Source organism: Pipistrellus hanaki (genome assembly GCF_964339955.1).
Source record: "Pipistrellus hanaki genome assembly, chromosome: 6".
NCBI lineage: Eukaryota > Metazoa > Chordata > Mammalia > Chiroptera > Vespertilionidae > Pipistrellus > Pipistrellus hanaki.
The window spans coordinates 14,652,581-14,670,100 of NC_140508.1; the positions used below are offsets into that span (position 1 = coordinate 14,652,581).

The following is a 17,520-nucleotide window of genomic DNA, read 5'->3' on the forward strand; positions in this document are numbered from 1 at the left end:
AAACATCAATGAGAGAGAATCATCAATCAGCTGCCTCTTGCACCCCCCCCCACTGGGGATGTACCTCCAACCAAGGTAACATGCTACATGCCCTTGACCGGAATTGAACCTGGGACCTTTTAGTCTGCAGGCCGATGCTCTATCCACTGAGCCAAACCGGTTTCGGCTGAACTACTGTGCTTTTTAAATAGCCTTGGCTTAAAGGAATAGTACAATACTCATTCAAACTGAAAATGCCATAAGACATTAGTGGATAGAGAGATTATTAAAACTGGAAGTCTTCATTTCCCTTCCATACTTGTGGGGGAATCAGAACCATTTTAAAAATATAAACTCTGAAGTTTGTAATTCGGCCTCTTCCAGGCTCCAGGCTTTTGGGATTTCCAGAAATGAGGGTCCTTTTGAAAAGACTTCAGTTAAAAAAATTCCCAGCCTTTTGTGGAGACATGCAAGTGAGACTCTCAGATATGAGAAAGTAGAGCAAGTTCAATTTTCTGATTTAGCAAAGCTTATTCACTTTAGATTTTGTAAATACTGTGTGACACTTTTTAAAAAATATATATTTTATTGATTTTTTACAGAGAGGAAGAGAGAGGGATAGAGTTAGAAACACCGATGAGAGAGAATCATCGATCAGTTGCCTCTTGCACACCCCCAACTGGGGATGTACCCGCAACCAAGGTACATGCCCTTGACTGGAATTGAACCTGGGACCTTTCAGTCCTCAGGCCAATGCTCTATCCACTGAGCCAAACCGGTTTCAGCATGTGTGACACTTTTAATCCTGAATAAATTTGCCCTGCATATATAATGAGGAGTCCTCATTGGCAAGCAAACACTGATGCAATTAAGACCCATAATGAAGAAAGTACCTGCAATTTTCCAGAGAATGTATGGATGATTTATCAATCTGAGACTAATTTTCCTCACCCCCTTTCATTTCTAGGTACTTTTACCCATTTCCAGTACCACCCTTACTTTATCAAGTCGAACTCTCTGTGGGAGGACAGCAGTTTAATGGGAAAGGAAAGACAAGACAAGCTGCAAAACACGATGCTGCTGCCAAAGCTTTGAGAATCCTGCAGAATGAGCCCCCGCCCGAGAGGCTGGAGGTAAGGAGAGAGCAGAGTTGAAGCTCCTTGACGCTTTGGGTTGTTCAAGAGGGTGGTATGAAAAATTCACCTCAAGTTGCTTTTTAAAAGAAGATACATTGAGAGCTGTCCATACTTTTTGTTGTTTGATAGCTTAAGAGATTTTGTGCCCTGGTAGCTTTCTTGCCTATTTTCTCTCTTTAAAAACATTTCTTAACAAGAAAGTCAAATGCATAGTTTTGGGTGAACATGTTAGAAAGATGTGACTCAGTTAAGTTATGAAGAACATGCATGAATGAATTCTTTGGTGCTAAAGATTATGCTTGTCAGAATCTACCGTGATTTACGGTACCAGGTTAGAGAATTTTCGGAAGCCATTTTTGACCAGCCACTCTTTATTATATTCAAGTACCAGTTCTCTATTGCTGCATAACAAACTATCTTAAAACTTAGTGGCTTAAACACCTGTGGGCATTTATTTTGCTCACGAATCTGCAGGTTAGGCGGAGTTTGGCAGGGAGAGTTTATCTGTTCTTCATATCTTTGGCTGAGGCAGCTCTGCAGGGGCTGGAGAATCCTTCACATGGCTGGTAAGTTATTCCTGGCTGTTGTCTAGAAACTAAGTGAGGGCTTGCGTTCGGAGAACTCAGCTCCTCTCTTAATTAACTGTGCAAAAACTGCTTACACATCTTCATGGTATGGTGTCTGAGTTCCAAGAGTGAATATCATAGAAGACGGAATAGAGACAATTGCCAGTTTGTTGAGCATCGTTTCTGCCCTATTCTACAGGTCAGGCAGGCACAGACTCTAGAGCAGTGTTTTTCAACCTTTTTTGGGCAAAGGCACACTTGTTTCATGAAAAAAATCACGAGGCACACCACCATTAGAAAATGTTAAAAAATTTAACTCTGTGCCTATATTGACTATATATAAAGTAATTCTCTTGAATAGGAATCAAATAAACACAAAGAAAGTATTTTATAATTACTTTATTATGAAATATTAAGTAAACAAAATAGTGAAAAATTATAAAATTCTTGTCTTGTCTGCACCTACGGCACACCAGGCAACATCTCGCGGCACACTAGAGTCAAGAGGAGGAGATAGAGAATCACACCTAAAATTTTTTTTAATTTAAAAAACATATTTTTATTGATTTCAAAGGGGAAGGGAAAGGAGAGAGCTAGAAACATCAATGATGAGAGAGAATTATTTATCTGGCTACCACCTGCATGTCCCCGAAGGGGGATTGAGCCCACATGTGTTATGAATCGTGACCTCCTGGTTCATAGGTTTACGCTCACACTGGCCAGACGAGAATCATACTTTTTAAAATATTCAGGTAAAATTCATATAATATAAATTCACAATTTAAATCATTTTAAGCCTACAGTTCAGTGGCTTTTAGTACATTTCACAGAGTTGAGAACCCTACTTTTGGATGAGAGGAGTATCAGAGAACTTGGGCCATGTTTTAAAACTAACACAATAGGGAAAGTATTTTAACTCTTTGTGACTAAATAAGAATATGGGACTTAGGAAATCAGCGACTCCATGTCACCGTGAGGGGTCAGAACCGTAGTGAATATTCTGGTAAGGCATAGTCTCACCTTCCTAGGTCCAGAAGAAACTCACTGGTGAAAACATTGAGATTTCATGATGTTGTTGAACCACAGCATGAAATTCCACCTAAAAATATCCCTGGGAAGCATTAGATTTTTTCTGTTCAAGAAACAGGTTCACAGAGAAAAAGATCTTGCATAGAACATTGTTCTAAACGTGTGATGATAGGCATGACCCTCGGTGGGGTGCTTGCTGTGCTTCATTGTGTTCAGTCGTGTGTCTCTCCCCCCCCCTCCCCCCCCATGCTCTGTGGCTTCAGGGCGGGCCACACAGGGGAAGGAGGAGTTCTTTTTGCTTTGTTATAGCTTATCTCTATCTTCCAATGTAATCATACATTTTAACAGAGATGATCTGTTTCCAGGGTCCACTGGAACCAAATAAAAGAGAATGGACTGTAACTCATAAGAGGATTTGGTGAGGTTAAGAGGATGAGCTTGTCAGTGATGAGATTTGGTAAAACACCAAAGCTAGTGTAATTTGAGTCATGTTGGAGACCTTTCGTTTTTTGACCTGACTTTGATGCTAATCTAATTGGAGTCAGATGGAACAGGTATTTCTTGGTTCTTTCTAGCCAGCAGTTGTTAAAAGATCGCTGAATACTGGTATGTGCGTTGTCTGCTTCAGAATCACTTGGAATTTTTCTTTTTTTTAAATCCCTTGGCCCAACCTATATGATTCTAATTCAGTAGGTCTAGGGTGAGACCCAGAGGTTTGTCTTTTGCTTTTTTTAATGTGCTGTTGGAGTAATTGTAAAGTATGGTCAGGGTTCAGGAACCACAAGGCCTAAGTATTATCAGTGTTTTCCAGGCCATTTCCCTCTTGGAAGTACTCAGTTTATTCTCAGAAAGGGAAAGTGCCTGCCATCAGTTACTAGAGCAGTGGTGCTTGGCTCAGGCCTGTGGGCAGAGCTGTAGAGACATGCTCTTTTGGGCTCATCTCTTATCTGTGAGGAGCTTTGCCAAGAGTAAGGTTCAAATCTACTGTGCCCTTTGTTTCCTCCTCTTTGCCCCTTCTCTCGTTCTGTATAGCTGAGGTAGAGACAGCGACCTTCAAGAAATGGCTCAGAGACTGGCCTTAACCAGTGCTTCAGAAATGAGAATTAAAAAGGATAAAACTTTGCCGAGACCGCTTTGGCTCAATGGATAGAGCTTCGGCTTGGGGACTGAAGGGTCCCGGGTTCGATTCTGGTCAAGGGCATGTACCTTGGTTGCGGGCATATCCCCAGTAGGGGGTGTACAAGAGGCAGCTGATCGATGACTCTCTCTCATCGATGTTTCTAGCTCTCTCTCTCTCTCTCCCTTCTTCTCTGTACAAAATCAATAAAATATATTTAAAAAAAAAAAAAAAAGGATAAAACTTTGTCTTTGAAGTAGTAAATGAAACATTTGACCTACCACCTAAACAAGCTGTCCCTGATTTACCAGGTTCCCTGGTAGATAGGTAGTGGGGGATAAAGAGATATTTTCAAAAGAAAACTTGAATTTTTAAAAAATAAGTAATGCATATGAACTATATACATTCTTTAATTCAAAAATAGAAAAACAGCCGAGACCGGTTTGGCTCAGTGGATAGAGCTTCAGCCTGCGGACTCAAAGGTCCCAGGTTCGATTTCGGTCAAGGGCATATACCTTGGTTGCGGGCACATCCCCAGTAGCGGGTGTGCAAGAGGCAGCTGGTCGATGATTCTCTCTCATCGATGTTTCTAACTCTCTATCCCTCTCTCTTCCTCTCTGTAAAAAATCAATAAAATATATTAAAAAAAATAGAAAACAAATGACTTATAAATTTACACTTGTAGATAATCATAAACATATTGGTTATGTCAGTGTATATATAAGTAAATATATACACTATATTACTTGCCAATTTTCCAAAAATGGCATGATGTGCTGGCTGATGTTGCACCAAGATTGAGCCCATGATCCAGGAGGTCACAGTTCAATTCCAGGTCAGGGCACATGCCTGGGTTACGGGAGGAGGCGTGCAGGAGGCAGCTGATCGATGATTCTATCTCTCATTGATGTTTCTATCTTTCCCTTTCTCCCTCTCTCTGAAATCAATAAACCATATTCAAAAAGGGATGATGTTGTATAATAACCACCTTTTTTCACTGATATGCTTATGAATATCATGCCACTTAATTCCATGGAGGACTCAGTTTCAATGTGTATCTAAACACCTTTATTTATTTATTTGTTTATTTATTTATTATTTTTTATTTACTAAACACCTTTAAAAAAATCCTCATTTATTTTGAAACCTACACCTGAGGACATTTTTTCCATTGCTTTTCAGATAGTGAGGGAGGGAGGAAAGGAGAGAAGAGAGGGGGAAAGAGAGAGAGACAGACAGACAGACATCACCTGGTTGCCTCTTGCACTTGCCCTAACCAGGAGTGGGGAAGTGAAGCTGCAACCCAGGTATGTGCCCTTGACTGTGCCCTAGACCAGGAATAAAACCTGCAACCCTTTGGTATGTGGGCTGATGCTCTAACCACTGAGCAAAACCAAATCTCTAAGCACCTTTTAATAGTTCCATTGTGTACATATACCAGTTTATTTTTTTTCAACAGAGGCATGGTTATTTAGGTTATTTGCAGTTTTTCCTGTTACAAAATACGTCGTCTAGAACATTGTTGTAGTTAAATCTTGGTGTATGTCTGTGGCTATTTTTGTGAGCCACAGTCCTACAAGTGGAATTTCTTGTGACTAGGATCCCCACCAGAAACATGGTACCATTTTAGTCCTCTCCCAACAGGGTGTGAGCAGCCTATTTGCCCACAGCCTACCAGCATTGGAAGTTGTCATTTTAAACAAATTGTCCTTTGTGCTGCTGAAAGTTTTGGAACATGTGATTGTGTGTTGAATCAGTTTATCTTCTCTAGAACATAGCCACTAAAGGCAGTAGTTTCTGTCTGCAAGGTTGGGATAGTCTGGTACCTTGATAACAGGCTTTGTGCTGGGACCCTCCCCCTGTGGAATTTAGTTGAATGGAGTTGACAGACCTTAATATTAGTTTCAAAAAGTGCAGTGAGTGCTAGAATGGTAAAACAGCATGTATTGAAAGCATAAAATGTCTTGTTTAGGGTGGAGTAATGGTGGAATATTCAGAGTTCTCTCTGAGGAAGCCATTAAAGCTGAACTAAGGATGAGCAAAAGAGCAGGGCAAGGAAGTACCTTCCCAGCCAAGGGAGCAGCCCATCATGCAAAGATTGGGAAAGCATTTTTATTTTAAATCTAAGGCTTGTGCTAATAAAGGATTTGAGTGTCTAAGCTGTTAGGAGTAAAATGGTCACAGCTATAGGATCAGTAATGGGGAAAAACAGGACCTAGCCTAAATGGGGCTAGCCATTTCCATTAGTAAGAAAATGGCTATATGTGTACACTTATCAACGGGAGAACCAGAGTGTGGTAAATCTGTATACATAGGCATTAAAGGAGACTCATAATCTATTAAATGGAAGGACTCAAGATCAGAGCTGTTATTATGCATGTAATGTGATCCTGATTGTTTTTAGGTAAACAAAAAAGCCATGTGTGTGTGAATGCAGTTTCTGTCCTGACAGTTATATCAAACTTTAATTTTTTTTAATTTTTTTTTTTTGGGTGGTAGTCATAAACAACAAACTTTTAAGAGGTTGTACTGTTTGAAGTTTCTTTCTGGTCTTAAGTCCTTACCTTCATTTGGATCATAGATATATTTAGGTAGAACTACAGTGGTGCCTCACACAACGAACTTAATTCGTTCCAGGAGCAAGCTTGTTATGCGAAAAGTTCGTTATGTGAAACGCGTTTTCCCATAACAATACATGTTAAAAAAAATAATTTGTTCTGTAGCATAAAATATGCTAAGATGACATAAAAAAAAATATGCTAAGATGACATATTTTTATTTAGATACATCTAAAAACATAATTTTTTTTTAAAAAAAACACACATTTTTTTAATTTTAAGACAGACTAAGTAGAGTCTACCGAATCTTGCACATCTTCATCCATTTTCTGCTTTTTGGCCGATGGTTTCATGAAAAACCTGTCCAAAGTTCGCTGTGCGAGGCGTTCGTTATGCGAGGCACCACTGTAAAACTAAAACTGGAAACTTTAATCCTCATTACATGATCAGGATCCATTGAACTCAGTTTTTATTTTATTTTATTTTTTATTTATTTATTTTTAAAAATATATATTTTATTGATTTTTTACAGAGATGAAGGGAGAGAGATAGAGAGCCAGAAATGTCGATGAGAGAGAAACATCGACTAGCTGCCTCCTGCACACCCCCCACCGGGGATGTGCCCGCAACTAATGTACATGCCCTTGACCGGAATCGAACCTGGGACCTTTCAGTCCGCAGACCGATGCTCTACCACTGAGCCAAACTGGTTTCGGCATCAATTTTTATTTTTGAGCTTTATTTCCAAGCTCTGTAAGGATTTACACCGCATAACTTTTATTATTTTTTAGATGTCTTACAAAGAAAAGAGAAAATATACATATTTTTTCTATCTTACAATGATTATGTAGTTCCATGAACCTTTTTATAAATCTTTACAGTATGAAATTTTAATTCTTCTACTTTTTAAACATTTTTGCTGTTTGTCATCCTACATATCATTTCAATACTATTCATAATATATTCTCAAATATGCTAAGCAAGACTAAAATAATAAGAAAATGGAAGAATGATGAAATCTTTAGGTAGATGATATAGTAGTAAAGTAATTATCATTATTACATCATCCTTTAATGTTCTTATTATATTACCTAATGTATTGCATTGTCTTTTAAGAAGATACAAAAGAAGACTAGAGATGCCATCTTTTTATTCTACTTTTAGCATTCATTGAACCCAGGTGAGAATTCAGAATTTTTCTTTTTCCATCCTTATTGGCAAAGAGAAGAAAATTGACAGAGGAAGACAAATTATTATTAGACAAATCAGAAAATAAATGCAGAAAGATAGTAACATTCTAGACTCTAATTGCGATGGTGAGATTGTTTAAGTAAAATCTCAAATTGTGACTCTTCAGAAGATACCTTAGATAAGTTTTCCCATACTCAACTATCGGCGAATGAATAATATATTCATATGGTGTATGAAAAGGAAACGTGTTCTCTTTTAGTCATTCAGCAAGAACTTCACCACACAATATTTTCCAATAAAAACCTGGACCATCCAGCTTTGATTTTTTTTTTTTTTTTAAGTATGTATGACAACATCCTTTGGTACTTTATGACATTTGGGCACCAGGATTTCTTAACACTTATTCGTCCACAAAATAAGTGAACAAATGTAAGAGGAAGAACATACAAAGATGATTGGAAGGAAATAGATAACAGCAATGAAAAAACACACCATTAGATTGATCCTTCTTTGGGGTTATTAAATCTAAAAATGAAAGCTTTTTTTTTAGTTATGGAACAAAGAAGATGGCTGTTCTCCCGTCAACAAAGTTATGAGTTGGTTTCAAGAGTGTGTTTTGACAGTACCAGTACAAGAAGAATCAGAGTTGCGATAAGCTAGAACCTATTGGAGATGGATTTAAAATCTGGCATCATTACAAGTGGGCTTTACTCTAGATTCAGGTTTGCCAGCTGATGAGCAGTTGGTTGTATAAAAGGACCTTGCTCATTTCAAGTGCATATGCCTTCCAAACTACAAACCTGGGATAAAAACTTGGGTTTGCTATTTTGAATTCTTTTTGGAGTGATTTTTGTTATCCTTTATTCTATATTACTTGTAAAATGACTTGAAATATAGAAAAATAAAAAGGGTCTATTGAAGCCAGATGGTAAATGGTGATAACTATTTTTTCCTGGCATAATGAGGGTTAAGCATGGTTCAGAGTGTTTTTTTCTTTTCTTAATGTTGCCTAGATTTTATTGCTGTACCATACACTATGGGATTGATGTTAACAGTAATTCCCACTTCAAGAAGGTAAGACTAAGGGCCTACTACACTTTCCCCATCTTACTGGGAATGGTATTTGTGGATTTGTTTTGAGTCATTTGCTGCTTCCCCATTGCAACATTTTGTGCAATTTAGATAAAATCAAAATTATGTAAAAGAGCAACATAATCTCACTTTCAAATAAATGTATATCCTTGTTTTCTCTTTTGCATTTTTATTTTACTGGCTGCTTTGTTCCTATTGAAATTCCCTTGGAAGCAATGGCTTAGAGCAGTGAATCTCAACTCTGGTTGCTAGTAAAGTCACCTGGGGATTTTAAAAACGAACAAACAAATGCTGTAAAAAAAAAAAAAAAAAAAAGTATATTCAAGCCCTATCTACAAAAATTTGGATTTATTTGTTTGAATGGGGCTCCGACTGCTGTCTTTGTAAAGCTCCAAAGTAATTCTAATATTACTGTGGTTGAGAGCCACTAGCTTAGAGTTTAGATTTAGCAGTAGACTACTGTGTTCTATCACACCTATGTGGATCTTCAATCTATAAAAAAAGAAAAGTAACATTTCATTAGTGTAAACTTAAAAGTTTGAATTTTATAAGATTTATTAAGACAGTCAATTAAAACAATTTATGTGATTTTTTTTTTATACCACAGAATTTTATATATATTGTTTTCATCCATTAAAAAGCACACATGGCTGGGAAAGATAGTCTTAATTTTAGAATAGTGGCTAACTCTGCCTTGGGAAGGAGAATGAGAAGGGCTTCATTATATTCCTTATTAAAAAAAATATTTAATGTCAATAGTACTTAACGTTGACATTTGTTAAATCCAGCACAGTTGCCTGTTACATTGTTTATACTTTCCTTTCCTGTATGTTTGAAATAGGTCATAATTAAAAATAAAAGTTAAAATTAATTGGACTGGTAATAATGAACAAAAACATTGAAAATTGGGCACAAGCATGGCAATTGATGTCTTATATCAGCCTCACCACCTAGTTTATTTCCAACTTTTGTTCTGGTTGCACATAAGGAGAACATACTCATTGATACAGTTACTTAGCATGAGAGTTTATAATTTTTTAAAAAGTTAATTTATTTTAAAAAGTTTCTGGATACTCTTCAAATAAATATAGCTGTCAAAAATTCTTTTGTGCACAAAAGTGGGTTAACCTGTTAGCACAAGTTAATGTGCTGACAAGACTTCTGTGTGTTAATACTTGGTGTGAAACATACTTTTTGCTGCTTTAAAAACATTAAGATAAAATATACATTAACATAAAGGTTGCCATTTTGACCATTTTTTAAGTGTACTGTTCTTTGGCATTAAATATATTCTCAATGTTGTGCAACTATCACCACTAGTCATTTACAGTACTTTTTCATCATTCCACATAGAAACACTGTACCTGTTAAACAGTAACTCGCCCTGTCTCGTCCCCATTCCCTGATAACCTCTATTCTTCTGTCTCTATGCACTTGCCTGTTCTAGATACACCATCTAAATATATAAATTTATCTTTTGTGTTTGGCTTATTTCATTTATCATAATGTTTTCAAGGTATCATAATGTTTTCATCCATGGTGTAGCATGTTTTCAAGATTTAATTCCTTTTTAAGGCTGAATAATATTGCACTGTATGACTATGCCACATTTTGCTTAGCCATTCATCTGTTGATGGATGTTTGGGTGTTCACCTTTTAGTGATTGTGAATAATGTTGCTAATAGGTATCTATTTGAGTCCCTACTTTAAATTCTTTTGAGTATAGAGCTAGAAGTGGAATTGCTGGCTCATATTGTAAATCTGTGTTTTCACTTTTTGAGAAACCACCAAACTTTTCCACAGAGGCTGCACCATTTTACATTCTCATCAGCAACATAGAAGGGTTCCAATTTCTGCACATCCCTGTCAACACTTGCTATTTTCTGTGGCCATTCTTATGGGAGTAAAGTGGTATCTCATTGTGGTTTTGATTTGCATTTCCCTAGTAATGTTGAGCATTATTTCACATGCTTTTTGGCCATCATATCTTCTTTAGAGACATGTCTAGTCAAAACCTTTCTTATATTTGAGTTGGGTTGTTTGTTGTTGTTGATTTTTTCGAAGTTCTTTTCTGTATATCAATTTTTTATCAGATATATTTTCTCCTATTCTGTAGGTTGTCTTTATTCTGTTGATAGTGTCCTTTAATGCACGAAAGTGTTTAATTTTTATGACATTCAATTTATTTGTTTTTTTTGTTGCCCATGCTTTTGGTGTTATATCCAAGAAGTCATGCCAAACCCAGTGTCATGAAACTTTTCCCAATGTTTTCTTCTACGAATTTTATTATAATTTTTGCTCTTATGTTTAGGTCTTTGATCCATCTTGAGTTAATTTTTGTATATGATGTAAGGTAAGGGTCCAACTTCATTTTTTTGCGTGTGAATATCTAGTTTTTCCAGCACCATTTATTGAACATACTTAACTTTAAAATATAGTATTTTTCTTTTTAGTTTAAAACCTATTTAACAAATAAATATCAACCCAAACTTCTCTGAAACCTACACCTTTTAAGGTACCTTGCTTGACGATTTCTGGCTTTAAGGATTCACTTGTAAAAAGACAGGCCTTCTTTCTCCTGAGGGTTTAAACAACAGGAATAAAAGTGTGTTTAGCTTAATAAACCACCAGAAATACTATGCAACTAGTTTTGACCAGGCAGAGAGTGACATGAAACCAGATTGGAAGAACATTAGATGGTAGAGAAAGCATTATAAATAGTGTCTGGGGTAAACTTATTTATACAGGATTATATTCTTGATTGTATTTTTTTTTAAACTTTCAGTTTTATTTCCTTTAATTACACCTTAAATAATGATCCAGTGTAGGTGTAGCATCTACTTGTTAAGACGTAAGAAAATCCTGGATGGTTCTATACACCTTGCCCACTCAACAATTTCAGCCACAAGTTCCTGTCAGATAGTTTAGATCTTGGAAGTGGGGTTTTACAATTTTATGACTACAGAGTCCCAATAATAAGGAAAAGCACAGCTTTCTTGCCATGTTTTGGGGACACTTTGCTATTACCAAGTGTATCTAATTTTTTATATTTTCATAGAATCATGTTATCAGCATGCACAGAATTGATCTGATTTAGGCTCAGGCCCTGGCTGGAGGACTGTAATGAACCTGGTTATAGATATAGAGTTCCAGCCTTTGTTCAGGAGACTTCATTAGTTTTTTATTTTTACCAGCAGTAGTAAGTATGAGATGCTTGGCAATTTTATAATGGTTCCACTGCATCCTTTTGGAAAAAGTGGTTTCCAAGGACTTCATGTCCAGATAAGAAACGTTAGGTAGAGAGACTTATATTTGAACTTGCCAAGTCCTACACAAGTCTGCCTGTATTTTGACTTTTTCCTTTGCCAGTCCTTGAGAAGGGCTTTAGAAGTCACTCTGCCTGAGCAGCCAGGGCACCTCGCTATGCCATGATGAGGCTGATTTCATACCCAAAGTCATACCCAATGTGCACATTGTTTATGGTGGATTTATGAGGTGTATCTGACCTAAGTTCAATAGAACATTTTTTTTAACATTTTAAATTCACTGACAAATGGTAGCGTGTGGCCTTGTTCTTACTGGTTTGATGCTCAATCCATAAAGCCAAGGTTCAGTGTTTTTAAGATTTATCACAGCTTGGGATGTTGATGTTTAAATAAGAGTTAACTACTAAACAATTATTCTTTTAGGTGAATGGAAGAGAATCAGAGGAAGAAAATCTCAATAAATCTGAAATAAGTCAAGTGTTTGAGATTGCACTTAAACGGAACTTGCCTGTGAATTTTGAGGTAAGTTTATTTTACACGTAGGATTTTGTATTATAAAATTCTGTTGGCATTCATAGTTGGAATTATATTTTTCCTAAATAACATTGAAATAACCACATATATGTGAACTTCAAATTTAAGATTCAAACTGTATGTTTAGCCAAGTGCAGTATTCTCTCCTTCTAGGGGCAGCAGGTCTATGGATGGCCTCAGTAGGTCTATAAACCGCCTAAAATGGGCTGAGGAACATTGCATTTATGCTCACATGTGTATTCTAGAGAGGGTCAATTATTTTCATAAGACTCAAAAGCATCTGTTATTCCAAATGTTAAGAATCTTAAGTGTTCCCTAAAAATCCTGTTAGATAATTTGTTGTTGTTTTTGTTAATCCTCACCCAAGAATACTCTTCCATTGATTTTTTAGAGAGTGGGAAGGGAGAGACAGAGAAAAACATCAATGTGAGAAAGACACATCATCAATTGGTTGCCTCCTGCACGTGCTCCAATTGGAGCCAGGAATCGAGCCTGCAACTGAGGTACATGCCCTTGACTGGAATTGAACCTGGGACTCTTCAGTCCTTGGGTCGATGCCCTATCCACTATGCCAAACTGGCTATACCTTGTTAGAGTAAATTTTAAAAGGACACAAGCTTTGTCATTATCCAACCTCTGCCCCATCCATCCCCTAGTTCACCCATTAATAACTTAATTGTTGGAGACTTTATAGTCTACTAGAGGCCTGGTGCACAAAATTAGTGCACGGGGAGGGGGTGTCCCTCAGCCCAGTCTGCACCCTCTCCAATCTGGGACATCCCTCTCACAATCCAGGACTGCTGGCTCCCAACCGCTTGCCTGCCTCTCTGCCTGATTGCCCCTAACCACTTATGCCTGCCAGCCTGATCACCCCTAACCTCTCACCTGATAGATGCCTAACAGCTCCCCTGCTGGCCTGATTGCCCCTAACCACCCTCCCCTGCAGACCTGGACCCCCTCCCAAGTGCCCTCTCCTGCAGGCCTGGACCCCTCCCACAACTACCCTCCCCTGCTGGCCCAGTCACCCCTAACTGCCCTCCTCTGCTGGCCTGGTCACCCTAACTGCCCTACCCTGTAGGCCTGGTCCCCCTCCACCCAACTTCCCTCCCCTACAAGCCTGGTCTCCCCCAACTGCCCTCCTCTGCTGGCCTTCTTGTGTCCACATGAGGGCAGCCATCTTGTGTGTTGGAGTGACGGTCAATTCACATATTACTCTTTTATTAGGATAATTCGGATGTTGTACCTTTCATGTTGTCCCAGAGCTTCCATAAGCTACCTTCCTGCCTTTTAATTATTTTTTCTATTTGCTGTCCTAATTGGGTATTTATTTCTACCTTGTCTTCCAAATCACTGATTAGATCCTCTGCTTCATTCAGTCTACTTTTCATATCCTCCAGTGTTTTTTTGTGTGTGTGTTTTTTAATGTTTTGTTGATTTTTTTTACAAAGAGGAAGGGAGAGGGATAGAGAGCTAGAAACATCGATGAGAGAGAGAAACATTGATTAGCTGCCTCCTGCACGCCTCCTACTGGGAATGTGCCTGCAACCAAGGTAAATGACCTTGACCAGAATCGAACCTGGGACTCTTCAATTCGCAGGCCAATGCTCTATCCACTGAGCCAAACCAGTTAGGGCTCCAGTATGTTCTTTGTTTGTTTGTTTGTGTTTGTTTTTTAAACAACAACTAAAGCTTATATTGATAGTAGGAGAAGACCAATGTGTGGCTAACAAAGCATTAATTTCACTATCATACCTGATAATCAGAACATCATTGTGTAGTAAGTAAAAAAGATTAGCAGGTATCAAAGTTAAAATTTTCATATCTAATAAAGGAAGAGGTCTAGGGAACCATGAGGATAATAATAAAATGAAAATTATTTTATGTACATTCAGTCAATATCAATAAGATGATATAAAAACAAGCAATATCAATTTGTGAGCATACAGGCCTTGTTGGCATTGTCTTGGGATAGCTGTCTACCTCCATGGTCAGAGACTTCTCGTCCTTGAAAAGTCTGTGATCTCCACTCCACTGTGTTCTTGATATAAGATATATAATTCTTCACTTCTGTATGGTTCTTGTTCATGGCCTCTATTTTCCTTTTCATGCTGTTGCAATTTGCACCAACTCCCTTAAGCATCTTTATACCATTGCTTTGTGAACCACATTCAGGATGGCCAGGGGTGAACCTGAGGAAGGGTGGTAAAGGATTAAATAATACAGATAAGAGAATACAGTTGGGGCCAAGTAGGATCACAGTGCCTGGATGAGGAAACAGTGACACAGCCTGTAAGCCAAAGCTTTATTTTATAGTCAGATCACATAAAACAAGGACAAGATGTTTACAGTGTTCTTGCGAATTTCAATCTGCATCTTTCCTGTTGCCATTCTCTGAACTGTTTCAAGCTTCATTTAGGCAGCACTTGCTGCCACCACCATCACCTCCCCGCCTCCCCCCGGCAGCCCACAGCCCACATTCCTTATCCCCCAGCTACTGAGGACCGAGGACTGCAGGGTCGGACTCTAAGGTCAAGCTTACAACCATAGCCTTTTGGCTATAATTGTGCTGGGAGGGCTTTGCCCTCCAAGCTGCAACTTGTATGTGAGTTTGCCACAAGTCAGTCTGAGGCTTGAGCCTGTCCGAACCCTGTATCTATTCTCCACAGCTTTGAGCTCTATGTCTGATAGGTTGCTTGCCTCCATTTTACTTAGTTCTTTTTCTGGAGATTCCTTCTTTTTTCCCATTTGGGGATTGCTTCTTTATCTCCTCATTTTAGCTGTCTCTTTGTATTTGCTTTTATATATTAGATACAACAGTTATTCCTCCCAGCATTTGTGGGATTGCCTAATGTAGAAAGTGTCTTGAGAGTCCAGTGGTGCAGCCTCTTTGTTCACCTGAGTTGTATGCTTCAGGAATGCCCCTTGTGTGTGTTATTTGGGCTTGCCTGTTGTAATTGGGACTTGATTGTTGGTGTCCCATTTGTAGGAAGGATCTTCCTTCTGATTTGCTGTCAATGAGGTTCAACCCTGGTGTCATCATGCCAGTTGTTCTATATGTGCTGATGGGGGAACAGAATAAGACACAACAGGGCCAAACCAAAGACCACATAAATTAAGCTACTCACTGCAGCAACAGCAGGATAAATAAGAAGGAAAAATAAGAGAAAGCAAAGGGAAGAAAAAATAAAAAGTATACTAAAAGACACATGATCAAAAACTTAGAGGAGATGTAAAGAAAAAGAGAGAAAGAAGCTGAAAAAGTGTCTATATGGAAGCAAGAAGAAAGCTAAAAGATCTAGTATAGAAGGAAAAAAGAAGAGGAAACAAAATAAGTGAAGTAGTAATAATGAATTTAAAATGTAGTAATGGTATATTAAGATACAGATAGTAAAATGAAAGAAATGAGAAAGAAGAAAAATAATAAGAATAGGCTAGCCCTAGCCAGTTTGGCTCAGTGGATAGAGTGTCAGCCTGTGGACTGATGAGTCTCAGGTCCAATTCCGGCCGAGGGCACATGCCTGAATTGTGGGCTCAATCCCCCATGGGGGGTGTGCAGGAAGAAGCCAATCAATGATTCTCTGATGTTTCTCTTTCTCTCCCTCTCCATTCCCTTCTAAAGTCAATAAAAATATATTTTTAAAAAAGAATAGGCTAAAGTAGAATAGAATCGAAGGAAAGAGAGAAATTTGAGATATGCAAGAAGAAAGAAAAAAAAGGAGAAACGGCAAAAACCAAAAAATACACACCCCGAAAAAAACAACCACACACACACACACACACAATATCAAATTCCTTTGGTTCCAATATTTGTGGGCCTCTAGACTTTGCTCTGATGTTGTTGAATCTGGTCCCTTGGTGGACCTGCGCTTCCTGGGAATTGCTCCAGTATAGGTTAATAAGTCACTCTGCTGATTCCAGGAGACATGGGGGCTCTAACAAACAGGGAAGCAGCAAAATGCGGAAACAAACGTGTCACAAATGAAAGAACAGAAGAACTCTCCAGGAAAAGAACTAAATGAAATGGAAGCAAACAAACTACTATATACAGAGTTCATAACAGTGGTTATAAGGATATTCAAGGAACTTACTAAGACCTAAAAGGAACATAGAAATTCTAGGAACTTTGTTATCACCAACATAAAAAGTCAGAGGTGAATGATGCCCTAACTGAAATGAATAATTTATAGGGAATTAACAATAAAGTAGAGGACGCTGAGAACCAAATCAGCTAGCATATGAGGAAGCAAAAGACAAAACAAAAAATAAAACAAAAATCTCAATCAGAAGAGCAAAAAGAAAAAAAGAATCCAAAAATATGAAGATAGTGTAAGAAGCCTCTGGGATAACTTCAAGCATACCACTATTTGCATTATGAGGGTATCAGAAGGAGAAGAGAGGGAGCAAGAAATTAAAAACATATTTGAAAAAATAATGACTGAAAACTTACTCTGCCTGGTGAAAGAAATAGACACATAAGTTCAGGAAGGGCAGAGAGTCCCAAAAAAGAGGAACCCAAAGAGGTTTGCACCAAGACACATCATAATTAAAATGCCAAACATTAAAGACACAGAGAGTCTTAAAAGCAGCAAGAGAAAAGGGAAGGCCCATACTACTGTCATCTGATTTCTCTACAGAAACTTTGCAGCCAAAAGGGAGTGGCAAGAAATGCTAGTATTCAAAATGATGAAATTCAAAGACCTAGAACTCTACTCAGCAAAACTATCATTTCTTTTTTTTTCTTTTTTTATTTTATTGATTTTTTTTACAGAGAGGAAAGTAGAGGGACTGAGCTAGAAACATCGATGAGAGAGAAACATCGATCAGTTGCCTCCTGCACACCCCCTACCGGGGATGTGCCCTCAACCAAGGTACATGCCCTTGACCGGAATCGAACCTGGGACCTTTCAGTCCGCAGACCAACGCTCTATCCACTGAGCCAAACCGGTTTCAGCATTTCTAATTTAAGGTCAGATAAAGAGCTTCCCAGACAAGAAAAAGCTAAAGGAGATCATCCACCGAACCAGTATTTCATGAAATTTTGAAGGGTCTTTT

At 38.1% G+C, this 17,520-nt stretch overlaps 1 protein-coding gene across 10 annotated transcripts in view; it reads left to right on the forward strand.

The window, feature by feature from the left end:
• STAU1 (staufen double-stranded RNA binding protein 1) overlaps positions 1 to 17,520 on the forward strand; it is a 73,036-nt gene that overhangs the window by 36,639 nt on the left and 18,877 nt on the right. For all 10 annotated transcript variants that reach the window (XM_084887097.1, XM_084887100.1, XM_084887094.1 and 7 more), the window contains 2 exons: positions 947 to 1,112; positions 12,358 to 12,456. In XM_084887097.1, the coding sequence (XP_084743223.1) occupies positions 947 to 1,112; positions 12,358 to 12,456 (265 nt within the window). The remainder of the gene's footprint in view (positions 1 to 946; positions 1,113 to 12,357; positions 12,457 to 17,520) is intronic.